General features: G+C 37.4%; 1 protein-coding gene across 3 annotated transcripts in view; it reads left to right on the top strand.

Moving 5' to 3' along the window:
• The first annotated feature begins 34 nt into the window (after positions 1–34).
• The window catches only part of GRK4 (G protein-coupled receptor kinase 4), a 35,966-nt gene continuing 18,428 nt past the window's right edge, over positions 35–17,572 (top strand). Inside the window, exons 1-5 of one of the 3 annotated variants that reach the window (XR_001520851.3) lie at positions 35–339; positions 10,436–10,522; positions 11,164–11,276; positions 15,566–15,643; positions 16,661–16,761. Coding sequence is in view for 2 of the 3 variants with exons in the window: in XM_015623778.3 (XP_015479264.1) it covers positions 288–339; positions 10,436–10,522; positions 11,164–11,276; positions 15,566–15,643; positions 16,661–16,761 (431 nt within the window). In the remaining variant the exon portion in view is untranslated. Of the gene's footprint in view, positions 340–6,733; positions 6,816–10,435; positions 10,523–11,163; positions 11,277–15,565; positions 15,644–16,660; positions 16,762–17,572 lie in introns of those variants that run through there. The other 2 variants (XM_015623778.3, XM_033513718.1) reach the window with 2 other exon arrangements.

Below are 17,572 nucleotides of genomic sequence, written 5' to 3'. Positions count from 1 at the left end.
TGTGAGGGGGTGGCAGCGCAGGGGCGGTGCTGCCTGAGGCGGGCGGAGGAGCCATGGCCGGGGCGGGCGGGTGCTGCCCGCTCTCCGTCTCCGCCCTCGGGGAGGGGGAGCGCGGTGCCGGGGCGAGCAGCGGGTGATGGGGAAGAGGCGAGCGCAGTGCTGAGGTCCTTGGGGCCGGATGAGCCGAGGCTTGACTCCCCGGCGGTGGCGGAGCTGGAGGAGGGGGCGAAGGAGGCTGTAGGGGCGGCCCCCGCTCCGGCTGCCCTGAGGGGAAAGAACCCCCGACCATGGAAATCGAGAACATCGTGGCCAACACGGTGCTGCTGAAAGCCCGGGAGGGTGAGAGCCGCGGGGCGAGGCGAAGAGGGAGGCGAAGCGGGAGTTCGAGGCGGGGCGGGCTGGGGACGTATATCGGGGGAGGAAAAGGGTCTGAGGTGAGGGGGAAAGGGGCCCGCGAGGAGGGGGAGAGGAAGTGATGGAGGAGGAGAGGCTGGGAGGGAGGAGAGGCTGCCGGGCAGGGGTCCGGGCGGGGCGGGGACCCCTCGAGGTGGCGGAGGAGCCCTCCCAGAGCGGGCAGTGAGTCCCGGCCAGTGCCCTGAGGCACCTGCCCTGCTCCTCCCGCGGGATCTGTTTGGAGTTATTGGCTTGTTGCTTTGCTGCTGAAAAAAACACCCCTTTCTCCTTCAAGGATTCTAATAGTGTTTTTACCGGATGTTTTAAAAAGGTCGTTAATATTTAGTTCTCAGTTTGTTTACAAATGTAAATGCATATAGATATAAACGATAAAGTGACATAAATCGTTTCTGGAAAAACCTTACACTCCATCTTGCTGAAATTCCTGCCTGCGAAAAACGTAGCTGTTGAATGCGACCTGTACTTTGTAGTCGAATGTTTTGTATTATCCTAATACAAAACTATGCTATTTTGCATTAGATTAACACGGACAGTTTGACTGCCCAGAACACCTTGAGTTGAAGATTCCTCCCCCCAGCTAGTAAGCGTTTTGGGTAGATAATTAGTTTTAGTATAGCACGTGGTTGCTGTTTAAAAAAACATCCTGAACTAAGACTGTCCTACTGCTTTTTCGTGTATATAACTGTCCATTAAATGGCCACTTGAAAGTCTCCCTGGATTATCAGTGTACTTTCTGCAGAGTATATTTTTCAACCACGAAATGTGCATATTCTTTTTGGATTGGATCCTGCTTGTCTTAATTGTGTTGAGAAGCCCCATTAGTTAAGCTGGAGCTGTTTAAAGTGAGTAAGAACAGTAGAATCTGCCTCTGTATGTTTTGCAAGTTCCTCCAACTCTAAATGGGTTTGGCACTTACGCCATATGTGTATCCAGTTAAATTTGCCTTAAGCAGCAAGAGAGGAAAATCAGCTTTTTGACTTTGAAGTGGGGTTTAAAAAACAGAACAGTGATTGCAATTTTGGGCCATTTTCCAACCTTAGCTGAAGAGACCACCTCAAACTAGAGGACATGTTTTGGCTGGTTTCACTGACAGTAACATGTCTGTGGTGGTGCTGCCTGAATTTGGAATTTGCATTGAAGTGATCTGAGAAATGAAGGGAAAGTGGAATCTGGCTCAAAACTTTACTGTGCCCAAACCCTCACCACAAAGAGCAGAGTGGTAATCTGCAGAGGCTTTTAAGTGGCTGCTTAATGTCAGGCTGCCTCTTTAGTTAAGGTTTCACTATGTTTAAAATCAATTATAGTGGTAGAACTAACCAAACAAGATATTTTAATGAACTAGATGAAAGTCTGAGAGCAGCTGATGTGAAGATCAGTTCTACCTGACATGAAACTTAAAAAAATAATGGTAATCTGTTACTCTCTTTATACCTTCAATTGGCCTGGGCTCTGTTGTGTAAATGTGTGCAAAAACTGTGAATTCTGGCTTTGAAACTCTAGAACTCCATTGATAATTGGTAGAAGGTCTTTTACCTTTTCAGGTATCAATCCCTGTGCATGGGGCACATTTTTCAAAACACTCATTGATATTTTCTCTGCATTACATGCTCTGGCTGGTCTGGGAATGTCTGGTTTACTCCACCTGTCAAGACCATTCTATAAAATCCCTGTCCCAGCTCTATTCTTACGTGCCTGATAGACTGCAAGGCAATGGAATTTGCAAAATTAGTGTGTGGGGTAGATGTTTTAATATATTCCTTGCTAAAAGGGCCCAACAACTGGGACAGAAGAGCAGACTTTCAATTTACTTTCCTTCCCACATTTATATTATGACACTCTATATTGTATGGAGAAGTGGGATAGCATGGAAAAGTGCAGAATTATTTCTTATGGAAGAAAGTAAAATCCAAAGCTAATATACAATAGCAGCTTTACTTATTTTCATGTATAGGCTTTAGCCATGTCCGTAATCCTCCTCAGTGTGGGTGAGAGGTGTTCACCTGGATAAACCTATCAGTTGTACAGGCAAATAAAATAACAATGTAAACTACTCTGCTCTTTGTGGTGCATGTCAAAACAAATCAATGAGGCTTAATTATGGCTTGCATGGGTCAGTCAAACTTGAGATTCTTTTCTGATGAAGATGAGAGTAGTAAATGGTTGTACCCTTGAACGCATCTTACAAAGTCTTTTAACCCCAGAGATATGTAATTTTCATTTTGTAAATATAGAAACAATAAAATATGTGTACCTGTCCACTTCTGGTGAAATAGTATGGCAGGTGCCTAATGGGAATTCAGAAATTCCCGATAAATAACACCAAATTGTACCTGAGCACATAAACCAGATTTAACAATCAAAATCATGATCCCAGACTTGTACACATAATTTTCCTTTGAATTTTAGGTACTCTAATAGTTCTGGATATGAATGTTGTTAGGATGTGAATATCATTTTGGGTTTTGCATTTGTAGGTGTGCAGTATCAGCACACCTTGAACAGCGAAGTTCATGTCTACCATTTAAATCTGATCTGATATATAGAAAGTAAGTTTGATCTATGTTATTAGAGAACAAGGAACTCAGATAAAATTAATCTTTTCTTGCTACTTTCTTCTCCCATACAATAAAAATAAAATGCTATTGTTGTCTGTAATTCCATTTTTCAGGTCATATGAAACCCCAGCTCCCACCCAGCCTCAAAACTTTAAATTTTGTCTCTAAGAGGATATTTATAGCTTTCAATAAAACACCATTTTATTAGAAGCCTGTCTCTTTCCATTAAAGACTTGTAATGTCTTTGTAGCAACTGCAATACTTCTTTAGGTTAAAAAGGGAAGCCATCAGGATTCCTTATATTTTTTAAAAGCCACTTGGTAAATGATCAAATGCCAGTTCTTTTTACATGTGGGTATTAATGATAACATAATATATGATTCTTGAATATACCTACAACTAGAAGATGATATGGTGGCACAAAGTATCCTTTGGTACTTCATGGTGTATAGATTTAGGAGTCGGGAGCTGTACTCAGAGTTTTTCTTTCCTTGTCCAGTTTTTTAGTTGGCTTCTTGTGCTGAAAGGTGACCTGTCCATGGAGGAATTTGCCTTCAGATGAAAAGTGCAGTTCAACTGCAGTGCAAGGTGTTTTGGGATTCCCTGTCCCAGTTCCCTGGGTTAAGTGGCACTTTGTGTCAAGCCTGCTCTTTCCTCTTGTGTGTACATTATGTTTTGAGAGAAACTTGTACATGGGAAAGAAAAAGGGAAAACTTCCTCTTATGGTGAGCCCAATGGTGGAACAAGCACAGGTGACTCAGTAGAAAAACAAGTGATTATAAAGCAAACTCAAAGTTGATCTTATGAGTGCTGAAGTGCAGGAACTGAGATAAACCAGGTAAGTGATAGTGATGTATGAAATGAGGTTGTAAGCTCTTACACCAGCTAGTCCATGTTCTCCTTACTCATATTTGTGCGAAAGAGTAGTGTACAACAATATGTTTTCTAGTAGTGTATAAGAGCAGAGAAAATAATACATTCATTTTTTCCCAGTAGAAAAATATTTGAAATTTGTTTCACTTGAATGACATTGAAGAATTTGTCCCATAAATGGAGAGAAATAATAAATATGAACAAAGTTATTTTTTCATATTTCATATGAACAAACCCAAAAAAATTCTCCCCTCCCCAATTTTTATTTTATATTCACTTTTCTCTGTATATCTTCTGTTTTTATTTCAGTCACTCTCAGTAAATCCTTTGAGTATCTGTAAGCCCCAAATTCATTTCAGCATCCCACACATAGTCTATGATGTTGGGAAGGAAAGAAATGAATCCATGTATGTTTTAAAGTGCTTAGGAATCTTTCTTTTTTCATTGCCTAAAGTAATAGTCTCAAAAAAATACACCCAAAGGGTAGATGCATCGTTCCTTTGAAGTCAGTGACAGTTTACTCCAGGAGAGGATCTATGCCAAGAGTACATTTTAAACATACCTGGTCCATTTGCATCCACTTTAAAATTTATTTATGCTGCTATGGCAGGAGTAGTTTGGGAATGAGAGTTGGCTCTGCTGTTAGGCATAGAATATCCTCTGTTTCATGATTGATTTTGGCTAAATTAAGGTCATGCCTCGAATAAATAATCCCCCAGCTCTTGCTTATATGGTTCTAGCCTGTGGTTGCAAGAATGGGTGAGGTAGTTTCCAGTTGGATCCATGAACCAATCTAGGCTATGTGGGTTTTTGAGGTGGTTTTTATCCTTATCTTGCTGAATGTTTTGGGTTTGGTGTTTTCTTCCCAAAATTAGTTTTCAGATGGATCAGTAGTCTCCTGCAGATTTGATAATTGCTAGGTGCAGTCCAAAGATGGATTTAGAAGGAAGGAACCTTTCAGCAGAATGTGATCACAGTTTGGCTTAAGTGAATCCTTTAAGATACTTGTTCCAGGATAATTGTCTTAATGATGTATTCTTCACAGAAAATAAGCAGTCCACTCAAATAGTGAGTTTTATCTGTCTGGGCTTGAAAGCAATTGGAATAATTCTGCAAGCAAAACAAATCCTACTTTTGCTTGCAGTATAAGGTAATATTCCAGTATAGTGTTGATGATACAAGGAAGGTATCCTATTTTGTGTGTTTTTGTAACTAGGAATGTAATTCTGTGGAGATTGCTCGGATCACTGTAGTTTGGCTATTGAACTGAACTAAATTCTTTAATTATTTCGAGGGTAGGACATGTGGGACAGCAAGGCAGACTCATAGCCAGAATGTCCACCACCAGCAAATATGAAATTTAACAGGAGAGTGCTGAGAGTTTTTGTAGTTGCTTTCAATTGATGTCAGTTCTTCCCTCATTTGCCTCCTATGTTCTATTGCACTCTTATTGCATTGTGCTTTAAATTGCTGTAAACTCATTGTGGCAGGAAACATGTCTTCCTGTGTTTGTACAGAATTATGCACAATGCCTGCCTTTTTGTCCTTTATTTAATGAACTGTAAGGAGAATGCATGTGGGTAAGTTGGAATCTTAAATAATTACATTTACTAAATAAACACAACACTAGAGGTCTAGTAATTGATACATGCTGCTGCTTTGCTTATTTTAAATGTGGCAATTACAAATTTCACTATCAGCTTAAATCAATTTTACTTCTTTAATATCTGTTGCATTCTTAGTGTACTATCATTCTAAAAAGTGTACTGTCATGCTTGTTTGTTGACTGTAAAATTGCAACGTTCTTAGTGTTTTTTTCCCCCTTGTAAACCCGGTTCATTGGCTGGTTATAGATGTCTCAAAATGTATACAGAGATGTTACAATGTTCGCAAAAACGGATAAATAAATTTTAGTTCAGATCAGTAACATTTAGTTGAGTTGATACAAGCTTTCCATTCCACACTTAATTGGTGAAGTGCAGAGGCTGGGCACAGTGTGTGCACTGGCATTCCTACATGTGCACATGATCACCGGGGCTGGATAGAGAGCCCATGTGAAGAACCAGTTGTTCGAGTGGTTATAGCTGTGGGAACAATAAATGATTGTGCACATAAACAAACGGCACAAATGTTCACGTAGAGAGCTGGGCTTTTAACTGCTGCAGTGTTACTGCTTTGACAGTCAGATGAGCAAGAACACTCGAGTATTACCTTGCTGAAGTCCAACTCCATGTACTTGAATCCAGGAGTGTGGGGACTATTATCTTATAAATGCAGTAACAATCTGTAATCTATAGATATCTTTTGTTTATTTATTGTACTACTTGCATTTTTGCTTCTGTTTGCATTCAGAAGTACCTTGGCCTTTGTAATGCTGGTGAGTTAGGTGCTAACCTTGTGCCAAAACCTGAATTTTCAGCCAGGTGATTCTCATGAGTTTACTAAGAACAGTTTGTATTTATCATATCTCTGGGGAAAAAGCCCAAAACCTTTCTCCATAGAAAAGTGTTGCCACTCTGTTTAATGTAGTTGTTAAGCTGTGCCCAGGGTGGAGTTGATACAAGCTTGTATTTTGTCAAAATACATGTGACCTGCAGAATGCACTGGCTTGTTGTGAACCCCCACAGTAGTACTTTATGAGCTGTCCCCAGACGTGGAAGCGTGACAGCCTTCCCTGAGTGATGGTATGAGCTTGTCTTCTAGTCTGAACTTGGTGCTATTCCAGTGTTATGGTCTGATCTGAGGAGATGAAGTATTAATTGCACACTGTTTTGTGTCTTGAAGGTGGATCTTGCCCAACAGGGGCATAAAATGGAAATTTGTTACTCAATGGGCAGTGTTTATAAATGTATGTATAGCATAAGACCATAGTTAAACAGGAATGTTTTGATTTTTTTTTAGTGGAAGGTTTTAATCCTTTTTGTGAGTAGTATGAAGGAAAATGTGTCTGGAACTAGAAGATTTTGAATTCATGTGAGTATTAAATCTACTAGGAAACTTGCCTGCAATTGCCTCTGCTGTGGGAAATATTTTAAAACAGTGTATGTACTCAGCTTAATTTCATGTGTCTAAGTGTAGATGATGTAGAGCTCCTGCATCAGTTGTTTTGCATTTTTCCTTGAACCAAATGATTTGATTTGTACACTAAAGGCGTGTTGTAGGTTGCCATCTTGTTGCAGTCTTAGGCTTTCAAAGCTTATCTGGGTGTGGTCTAGTATGAATTTCTCAGCTGGTATCTGACAATCTGGTTTGTGGAATCAGTTTTGCAAGAATGAAGTTGTAGCAATCGTGCACACCAATGCTACAGAGCTGTGCGCTGCTCAGCCTCTGAGTGCTTCTTAGCCTCAGATACACAGTGCTTGCCCTGCACAGGCAGGAAAGCTGAGGCACAGAGGTCCCCAAAAAACTCCATGCCAGAATCTCAGTGTCAGTGTAGTAGCCAGTAAAGTAGGATTCTGAATGACAGAATTCGAATTTTTTTACCTCAAGGAAAACTGACTTAAAAATGTTTAGTGAGCATTGTGCTCACTGAAATGAGTCAGTCTGCAGATCAAATCTGCAAGGAAGATCTCTGTGGCTCTGAGAACTGCATCTGAGGACTTAAAACATATTCTTATTTCTTGACATAGTTTGCAGCCACAGCAATTTCATTTTTTTCAATTAGTTGTGGTTTTACTGATGAATAAGCCAATTGCATTGCCTTACATAAATTTTTCAAATATTTCTTTGAAGATTAAAAAAGAGTTGAAATAAAACATCTAAATGTTTTGCCTATACCATATGCTAGCGCAGTGATCTAACTGAATTTAGTATGTATCTTTTTAAGATGCAAAAATAGGAAAAGAGTTAAATGTTGAAATTGTAGCTCTAAGAAGTAATTGGTGGGGAAGGGAAAGGTAAGGTTCTTGTGTACCTGAAAATGTAATTGAAGTTTCTCCTCACTGTAATGGTGTATTGCTGCATCCACCCTTCTCTTTGTACAAGATGCATTGCTTCAAGCTGGACATTGCTCTTAATCCTGATTCCATCTGAAGGAGGCAAAAGCAGTAACTCATCTGAGCCACAGAGGTCAACCAGAAAGCACCTTAACCTAATGGCTTCTGGCTTTTCTGTTGGTAGAAGAGTTTTATCTGAAGTGTTTTAGAATGAGATTCAGAATAGAAGCTCTGAAATCAATATTAAGACACTTTCAAACCACAATTGTTATAATTTGATTTGATACTTCTTTTAAACTGCCTCAGAAATGGAAAAGGATTTTGCAATTAAGGAATAACATGACAAACAAATTGGCCTCCTGCCATAACTTTTACCAGAAATGGCTCTTTACATTACTGGGACCTACAGACTTTTACAATGCATTTGCTGTAAATACAAGAACATTCAGTTCAGAGAAAAGTGAGAGCACGTTGATTTAGTGGATACTGCTAAACCACTGATTCTTGTGTATCATTAATAACTTATATGTAGCCTTTAATGACTTCTGTAAGATGGTGAATTCAGTTGCATTCTAGCATGTGTTCTCTTTTTGTAAAATGAAGTTCATAATGGTCACATCGTAAGTTTCTGGCCAAATATTGGGCAAAATACATCACTTTTTGTGTTGGACTTGAAGTAAAATGCATTAGTGATCCTCTTTTTTGGATGGGGATGGGATGGGTTTTTCCTTTGATAGTGCTTCAGAACGTGGTATTCTTGATATATATCACAGTTCATTTTATATTTTCCAAACAGCATTGTGATATGAATTTGAGGTCAGTGTATCATTCTTGATCAGTACTGATTGCATAGTGTCATGCACAGTTGAGTCTTTCTGGGCAGTTTCTAATAGAAGAATTTTAACTTCTGTGGACCTTGCAGCTTAGTGTATTTTTCAGTTACATGGCTAAACCTGACACTTCTATCCGTTATTTTTCATGATCACATAATCTATACCCAAGCCTCGTTATTCAGTATATATGTGTAGGTTATCAATGTAAATATTCCTTTATTTTCTTCGTGTTCAGTTCTCTTAGAAGGGCTCTATGCTTTGTGAGATTTGATTTTCTTTAAGCATATATTCAACTTCTTTTAAAGATCAAAAATATTTTGTTAACATAGAAACAGGTTGTTTTAATGATGCTGGTATTTACAGCCTCTAATACTAAATACTCTAAATACTAATTTATTAGTTTTGGTACTGCTTGAAATATGGGATGGGAAGTAGATTCCATATTTTTTATTCTGAAACTTTATGGAAGGCAAAAGACCTGCAAAGTGATTATTGGAAAATGAAGTGCAGAAGAAGTTTGGGTTTATTTAGAGAGTAGGTGTCAGTTCAAAGAATATCCACAAGCCAACATTTATAGGTATTTTATTCCTTATTGTTTTATTTTTCTAGGGATATTAGAGTTGAGCATGTTTTGTTGCAGCAGCACAGTACAAAGTCAATATTCCTGTTAGCAAGGATCATGTAAATTTGGTATGAGCTAAGGTACACTAAGCTGGGACTGGTCTAACTGTGTTGGTGGAATGGCTCAAGAAGCTGTATGTTAAAGAGGGTCTTTAAAAAATAGGTATTTTGTTATTCTGAAGATGTTAGTTCCTTTCACCCTAATGATTTAATTCTGAAAGGGTTTGGTACCCTTTGCTGCTTAGTTTCTATTCACATTACGTTGGGTAACTCCCTTCCTTTTTCTCCCATTGTGGTTAGCAGTACGTACTGCTTTGGTACGGTGAGAAAGCTTCTGTGCAGATTTGCTGCTGCTCTGTCATGTGGAAATGCATCTGATCATATCACTTAGTAAAGTCTTTTAAAATATTTTGGATCTGAAAGTGTATATATGTTCCTATCTCTGCTTTTTTGAAAAATATGCATATCTTCTGTAAATGAAATTGACCAAGGTAATATGCTGAAAGTCCAATGTAACATAGAAAATGTAGCACAGATATGTTTTTTTAGAAACAGAGAAAAATACTGCGATAGTTTTTTTTAATCAATGCTAATTCAATATTAGTGCTGTGAAATCTGAAGCATTGAAAATATTTAAATTTTACCACAGCTAAGTTCTTCCTGGTATCCTTGTGTGGTCTAGAGTAAACAGTGTGTATTTGAGCTATGCCCTCTCATTTATTAGTGGGGTCTACTCTTACTACTATTACTGCCCTTAAAGAGAGAATATTTTTGTACAACTTTATTATCCAAAAATGTATTTAAGAACTTTGTTCTTGGTATTTTGTTACTCAACTTTATTTTCTTCCATTGTTTACCATGGTTGAGAGATAATTCTCAAATTTTTTTTTTTGTTTCATCTTGGATGTTCCAGTTTTGTTTGTGATTTTCAAAATACCTAGATATTTGTCTTTTCCCTGCAGAGATAGTCTACATACACAGCCAAAATGTGAAATATTTGTCTTGGAAACAACTTTACATGATGCATGAAAAAAATGCATACAAGTTCTTCTGTATCACATTTGTTATTGGTTTGGATATCATTGTAGATGGATTTCTTTCTAGGCATGAAAAGTAGTCTGACACATCTGTGTAGAACTGACCTAGGTTTATGCTGTTAATGTTATGTTCAATTTTTCTCAATTTTTTTCATATTTTCTTCTAGGCAAACGGAGTGGGCGTAGTAAAAAATGGAAAGAGATGCTGAAGTTGCCCCCTGTCAGTCACTGTGAGGGTATTCGGTGCTCCATCGGTGAGTGTCCTGTAAATCCTCTCCTTTGAATGAGAAAGGTGGCAGTTTGGTGCTGTTAATGGAAAGGACTCTGTCTTGCTTCTAAATGCTAAATAACAAAAAAATAAAACTATTACACTTCTAATATGATGGAGAACTTAGGAGAAAATAAAATTTATTAGAGGATTAAACAATGTATCACAGCTCCTTGTTTGTTAAAGGAAACTGTTCCTAAAGAATAGATTTACAAAACTTTGAATTAGAAAAAGGACTCTCATTTTAAATTGATGCTAATATATTTTACCTTTTTCCCTAGTGTCTTCTAATAGATTTTTTTACCTTTTGTATTCGTTCTTTCCAAACAACCTTGTTTACTTTGGTATTACTGTTTCACAGTGTGGTTGCTTTCTGCACCCTAACCCAAATTAACTTTAAACATATAATTCAGTGTGTTTTTAGTAAATGGGATAGTCAATAGAACACAAATGTGACTGAAGAGTGTTTCACTATTCTTTGGCATCATTGCATATTTATGGTATCTTTGATAAATATGTTAATGTAAAATCTTCATGTTTTAGTGATATTTTTCTGACCTCAGATGGGAGTAATGATTATCCTACAATAAAAATAAATAAAGATATTTATATATTATTTTTTCCCAGAGAGAGACTATAACCAGCTTTGTGACAAACAGCCAATAGGAAGACTTCTCTTCAGACAGTTCTGTGATTCCAGACCAGACTTGAAAAGATGCATTGAATTTCTGGATGCAGTGGTAAGCAGTGAGAAATGGATTATGGCTATAGTAGGCAGTTGCTTATATATTCTTGTATGTAAATATTTTATTTTTGCGTTGGTTTTGCTGGGATAGAGTTAATTTTCTTCATTGTAGCTCATTTTGTGCTGTATTTTGGATTTTAGACCAAGATAATGTTGATAACAAGGATGTTTAAGTTCTTGCTGAATAGTGATTACACAAAGTCTTTGTGTTCCTCATGATGCCCTAAAAGTGAGGAGGCTGATGGTGTGCAAGAAGTTCAAAGCAGACACAGCCAGGACAGCTGAACCCAAGGGATATCCCATACCATATGGTGCTGTGCTCAGTAATAAAAGCTGGGGGAAAGAAAGAGGAAGGGGGGAAGTTACAATTTGCCAGCTAGGTGTTATCCATGAGAATGAAGCCCTGCTTTCCTGGAAATGGTCAAATATCTCCCTACCAATGGGAAGAAATGAATGAATTTCTTACTTTGCTTTGCTTGTAACTGCAGCTTCATCAAACTGTCTTTATTTCAAACTGTAAGATTTCTCACTTCTGACCTTTTGGTTTTTAGTGGGGGGAAGTGAGTGCCTGTGTGGGGCTTAGCTGCCTGCTGTGGTTAAGACACAACCATTTTATTAATTATCTCTATACACCTCTGTTTCCTAATGCTGTGTACTTGAAAATGTAGTGTGGTCTAGTCTTTGCTGACTGTAAAGCTGTAACTTCTGATGGATGTCAAAAAACTGTCTCTGCTACTTGAAAGAAAATGTTTAGTGTTTACTATAAAGTCTCTGCCATCTTGGTATAGTCAGAGCTACAGAAAATGGGCATGATGGGAGAGAGAAGCAATTTTAGGAAGACACGCTGCTTGGTATGAGCCTGAAAAGATGTCTGTATTATGAAAATTACTTGCTATACTCAGGCTTCAAAATGTTATAAACATATACTTTAAAATGTTGCAACTTGCATGAAAGCCTTAGGCTACACAGCATGTGTTAATTAAAAACCATACAATGGAGATGGAAATTTAGAGAACCATCTATGGAAGGAGAAAAACCAATTTTTTTGAGACCAAGGGAAAAAGGTCTTGATATATTTACATCTTGATATCTAATGCTGAAGAACAAGGGAAGGAAGGAAGTGTGCCCACAGCTATATTTTGCAAAAAATCTTCAGTCTAAAACCCTCTTGTGGAGGGGGAGAGTAATGAGAAGATTAGGCAGGCATCCCTTAAGAGGAGAGAATAACAGCTCAGAGCTTTTGATTCTTTGTCCCTCACAGTTAATCCAAGAACAATATGATACAGTCTCAAATTGAGATTGCTGCTGACAGAACAGGTTTTCTCATTCCAGCCATTTTTGTTCTTACACGCAGAGAACAAATGACCAAAGGAGACAGAAGTAGGGTAGTGCTGCTGCTTGCATGCATCCCAAAGTATGATATTGGATTGCAAGATGGCTCTGGAAGAGGCAGGGTGTAAGGAATGTACACGGGATTATTGCTGTGCCTCCCATTTCACTGTAACTTCCTTTCTCTGTGGGAGTAAAAACTGAGACACTAGATCAGCTAAAAAGGAATTTGAGTGTCAAATAAATGGAATTATTTATATTTGTCAATGAATCTGTGTGCAATTGGGCTTACTCCGCAGGTATGCTTCACTTTTGTGACTCCCAGGAGCTGTTTGAGCACCAGATTCCAGAGACTAGATTGACAGTTGGAGACTGAACAGATTGAATGGAAATCCAGAACAGTGAAGCTTTCTTGCTGAAGTGAATATAAACCAGAGCCCTTAATGAGTGCCATGCACTGACAACTTTGGATGTACCCTTAATGGCTACAACTTCTGTACACATTTTAGTCCTCATGTCTTAGATAAGGAGTAGCAGAATCTTTGGCAGCACAAAAGAGAATGAATCTTAGGCGTGACTGTAAAGCAGGTGTGTCCTTGCTCTACAGATGTCATTTTTGGGTAAAACTGTCTCTAAGAAGTAACTGTTTTCCACTAACTGAAAAATTTGAATTGTTTTGAAATATGGAAATATGGAAATATGTTATGTGGATTGCAACACTTCTGTGAATTAACAAAATAGCTGAGATAATCTGATGTAAGGAATGATTTCACAATTTACTTTTATTTATTTGTTGTTTAACTTCCATTTAAAAAATCAGGGTGAAGAATTATTCTTGGGAATCACTGAAACAAGATAACCTTTATTTAGTGACTCTCAGAATCTGAAATTAGCATCCTGTCTTGATCAAGGGTGTGAGATAAAATACCTACCATCTCTACAGGTGGTTCCTGAATTAGCCTGATTCCCTTTTGTGGACTGGACTTCAACACTGGACTTCAGCAAGCTTGTTCTTTTGGGGGTTGAGGGTTTTTTTTGTTGATATTCTTTGTAAGGCAATACAGGAAGCAAAAGCTGAGGCTGTTTAGCTTTTGTTAAAGAAATTTTAGGCTTAGTCTTCTGAAAAAAAAATTTCCCAAAATGAAATGCCATAGCCTTAAAAACCTTGCATCCTTGTTAATAGAGTTTTCTGACTCTTTTACATGAAGCAATGTGATTTCTGCAGTGTGATTATTTCAGGAGTCCAAAATCAAGGTAGTACCAATACTACGTTGTCTACCTGTACTGAATACTGAGCCTGGTAAGCTCCAGTTCTTGGGAAGGTGTGACCTAAAAGTCTGGAGTCAGCTTGGCTTTACAGGAAGAAGAGTTGTGAAATAATTGAATATAAGTGACGGAAGTTAAAGTAAAGAATTAGAGTTATCCAATCAAGTGACTCATTTCACTAGCTAGGGACAGGGTTATTCACATATGAAAAGGAATGGGTAACAGCTCAAACTTCCCTGTAAGTTACAGAATTATTTGGAAAGGCCATTTCTCAAGCTTCCTTTTAAATTACACTATCCATGTAAAATAGCATGCCTAACTATTTGTACACTAAAGATGCTAAATATACTGCTGAACTTTGGGTTGATAAACTTTTTTGACTTGTTCAAGTTGATTTTCAGTTGCAGAAGAATTCCTGACCATTAGACTTTTTGTTGTGGAATTGAACAGCAGAAATAATGTTTTGCATTTGGATTGATAGATTTGAGTAGCGTGCTGAAGTGGGTGATACCATAATGTCTCAGTAGAAAAAGATGTTGATAATTTAGTAGTGAGTCAGTGAGGATTAGTTGTCATTAATGGCAGAACTGGAAATCAGGGATTCTGTTATTTCCAGTATTGTGTGTGTGTGTGTTTGACTCTTGAACTGTGATTTTTCAGTGTTCTAGTTTTCCTTATAAAGGTAAATAACTTCTGATTAGACCAATTACTTGTCATTTCCAATGAGGTTTCTAAAGATTGTTGTCCCAGTATGCCCAGCTGTTCTTTTCTTTGATACAATCCTCCATTCTGGGAGTCTGCCATATATTTTTTGTTCCTAGGTGCATGCATTTACATACTGAAATATGAAATAAACTCCAACTGAGTTGGCCCAGCTAACAAACCTAATATGTGTTGCTGTTTGAGATGCTTTGTTCTAATTTGTCTTTTCCCAGACTTTGTGTTGTCTTTAAATGTTGCAACTTCTGATGTCTGCTTCTAAATTATTCCATAAAATTATTAATAGTAAGTAGTTCTTGGAGTTTTTCAGTAGTAGTATCTCTGTGGTGATTTGTTGGTTGTGGGTTTTTCCGTAAGTAGCTGCTTCTGGAGCTCTGTTCAGCTGCCAGTTGTTTATCTGCAAAATGCACTGTGTTGCACAATTCTCTTTTTCTACATCCCACTACCAGATGTTACTAAGTCAAAAACTTTCAAAATTTGTATTTACTCAGATTTATTTTTTCAAAGAATGATGTAGGGTTTGGTTTTGATCTCATTTTTAAGCTTGTAGAAAGTAATTTTATCCCGGTTTTACCCAAAACTGTAGCAAAGAATAATACATGAAGGGAAGAAAGTACAGTGAAGAAAAAGCTGATTATTGTACTCTCAATTATTTTCCATCTGGGTCATTCTGTCCTACAATGCTACATAAATACTATTCTATTGTAATTGATCTAGTTTAACCTCTACAATGCAATTTCTGTAATTGAACTTAGACTAATTGTTAGGTTTCATACATTTTCTAAAGATTAAATTCCATATGCGTTGTTTTTTTCCTTAGGACTGTTCTTCATACATGTTTCACTATATAGCCTTCTGTTTCTTTTATATTAGGAGTATTGTGTTATTCATGATAAAATTTACCTATCATTATGTAAAAGATGCCATGTGGCTCAGAACATAATATAATTTTCAATTCCATTCCCCTAGGCAGAATATGAGGTATCTTCAGATGAAAAGCGCATAGACTGTGGCCTCAAAGTTTTAGAGACGTACTTCACTAATGGGGTAAATATACTGCAAAAGATTTTCTTGAGTGCTTTGTAAATGTCAGATAATTAGAGAGCTCTCAGTGGTTGCATTGGTTTTAGTAAATAGACTTTCAAACTTCATTGATCCCAATTTTGTCTTTCTGAGAGGTGTGCTGCCTTCTAAAATTCTGCTCAGTCAACTTGAAATCAAAAAACTGGACTGATCTCTGCTTTTATAACTACTATCATTATAATTTATTCTCCATTTGACACCTAAAGAAAACTTAAAAGCAAATTAACTAAGGGTGTTGTAGTCAGAAGTCTTTTAAACTCCTGTGTGGCCTTGGTTAGTTTGCTGTAAATTTTCAGAATTGCTGCAGGTTTTCACAAAGTGAAATGCTGTTTTCTTCTGAAGCATTCTGTTACTTTCAGTTTTCCACGGTAATCATTAATAGCTGATTTTTTTCATTTATCAAAGAGGGTTTTTTTGGTATCCAGTGGAAGCTTTTCTGTGGGTGCATAATTAGATCTTTGCTCTTTATTAATAGATGCTCCTTTTGCTTCTCTTGCTTTGTACATGGTATACAAAAGATCTTGAAGATGCCTTAAAAGAAGATAGAATCTAAATTTGCCACATCGTTTTGAGAATTTCTTGGGACTACCATAAGTCACACGTATTTTTCAAAAGACCCCAGATTTCTTTGGTCTGGTTTGAAATATTTTCCCAGCTTGTGTTTGTGTTTCTTTTTCCTTTCCGTCCTGCCAAGCCAGAGAGGTTACTTGCTTTTTTTTGGAAAGAAAAAGAAGTTTGACTCATTGCCAAGTTTGTTCCCCCAGATACTGAAATAGTAAATAACTGAAATAACTTTCAATTAATTGTTCTGTAATGGGAAATAAATTAAAAATTTGCTCAAATACTTCCTTGATTTTCTCTTTAGTCAAACTTTTTTTCCTTTTCCTGTACTAAAAATTTTAATTTATCTTTGAATACAAAACTTTTAGTTTTTCTGTTGACTTAACTGTTTTCATTGTTGCTATCCTTTCTTTTTTTAAGTCTGCAGCACACTTGCCAGAAATACCTCAGGAAACAGTAAATGAATGTAAAGCAAGACTAGAAAAGAACCCTTCTAAGGATCTTTTCATGGACTGTACTAGGTAAGTTAAAATGCTTAATGCTGAAGTTGAGAATTACAAGAGAAATCTGTGTGCTTCTAAGGAAAGTGAAAGATGAAGTTGTTATATCCAGAAATACTGTTTTCCTGAAATGAGTAAAGAAAGAAACTTGGAACAGATTTATTAAAGGACTAAATTTTCTTCAGATGTGTTTGAGAAGTTTGACTTTTGCAGAGCTTTTTCTTTAATGCTGCTTTTACATAAAATCACACTGTTGTCTGCCACCAAGAATTCTGTAAGATAAATGGTTTTTCTCTTTATTGTAGTCTTACTTTTTGAGTGACTCTCTTCCATGATGAATGTACTCAGAAAAGTAGGAAGTTATAAGTTGAAGCTTGAAAGGTTTATGAACAATGTTAGACATTTAAGGTTCTTGAAAACAAGTTTAACTGAGGCCAACACTTATGTGGAATTAAGATGGCTGATTGGAGGATTACTTGTGATAGTTAACACAAAACAATACAACTTGGTTTTGTTCTGCAGTCATGAAGTGGTATTTCACACAGTAGTAGCAGGGGAGGCTTTTCTTGGAGGGATGGTACGTATTTATGAGTGTTACATGTCTTTCTAAAGCCTTTATGTTTCTAATATTTCTGGTTCTTCAAGGCGTGCTTGATCACGTCTGAGGGATGACTACAGGTTTTGTCACTGCTTGGGTCATCTCCCTGGCAACAGAAATAGCATGCTTTGTAACAAGCTGAGATTATAAAATGGAAAGGGCTGTGTGAGAACACCTCATAAAACATGTCTCAGATGGACTGTCTCATGTAGGTCATTCCCTTTCCTCTGTCTA

The sequence above is a fragment of the Parus major genome, chromosome 4, assembly GCF_001522545.3.
Source record: "Parus major isolate Abel chromosome 4, Parus_major1.1, whole genome shotgun sequence".
In the NCBI taxonomy this organism is placed as follows: Eukaryota; Metazoa; Chordata; class Aves; order Passeriformes; family Paridae; genus Parus; species Parus major.
The sequence above is the reverse complement of the archived record's forward strand: the minus strand, read 5'-3'. Positions and strand labels throughout refer to the sequence as shown.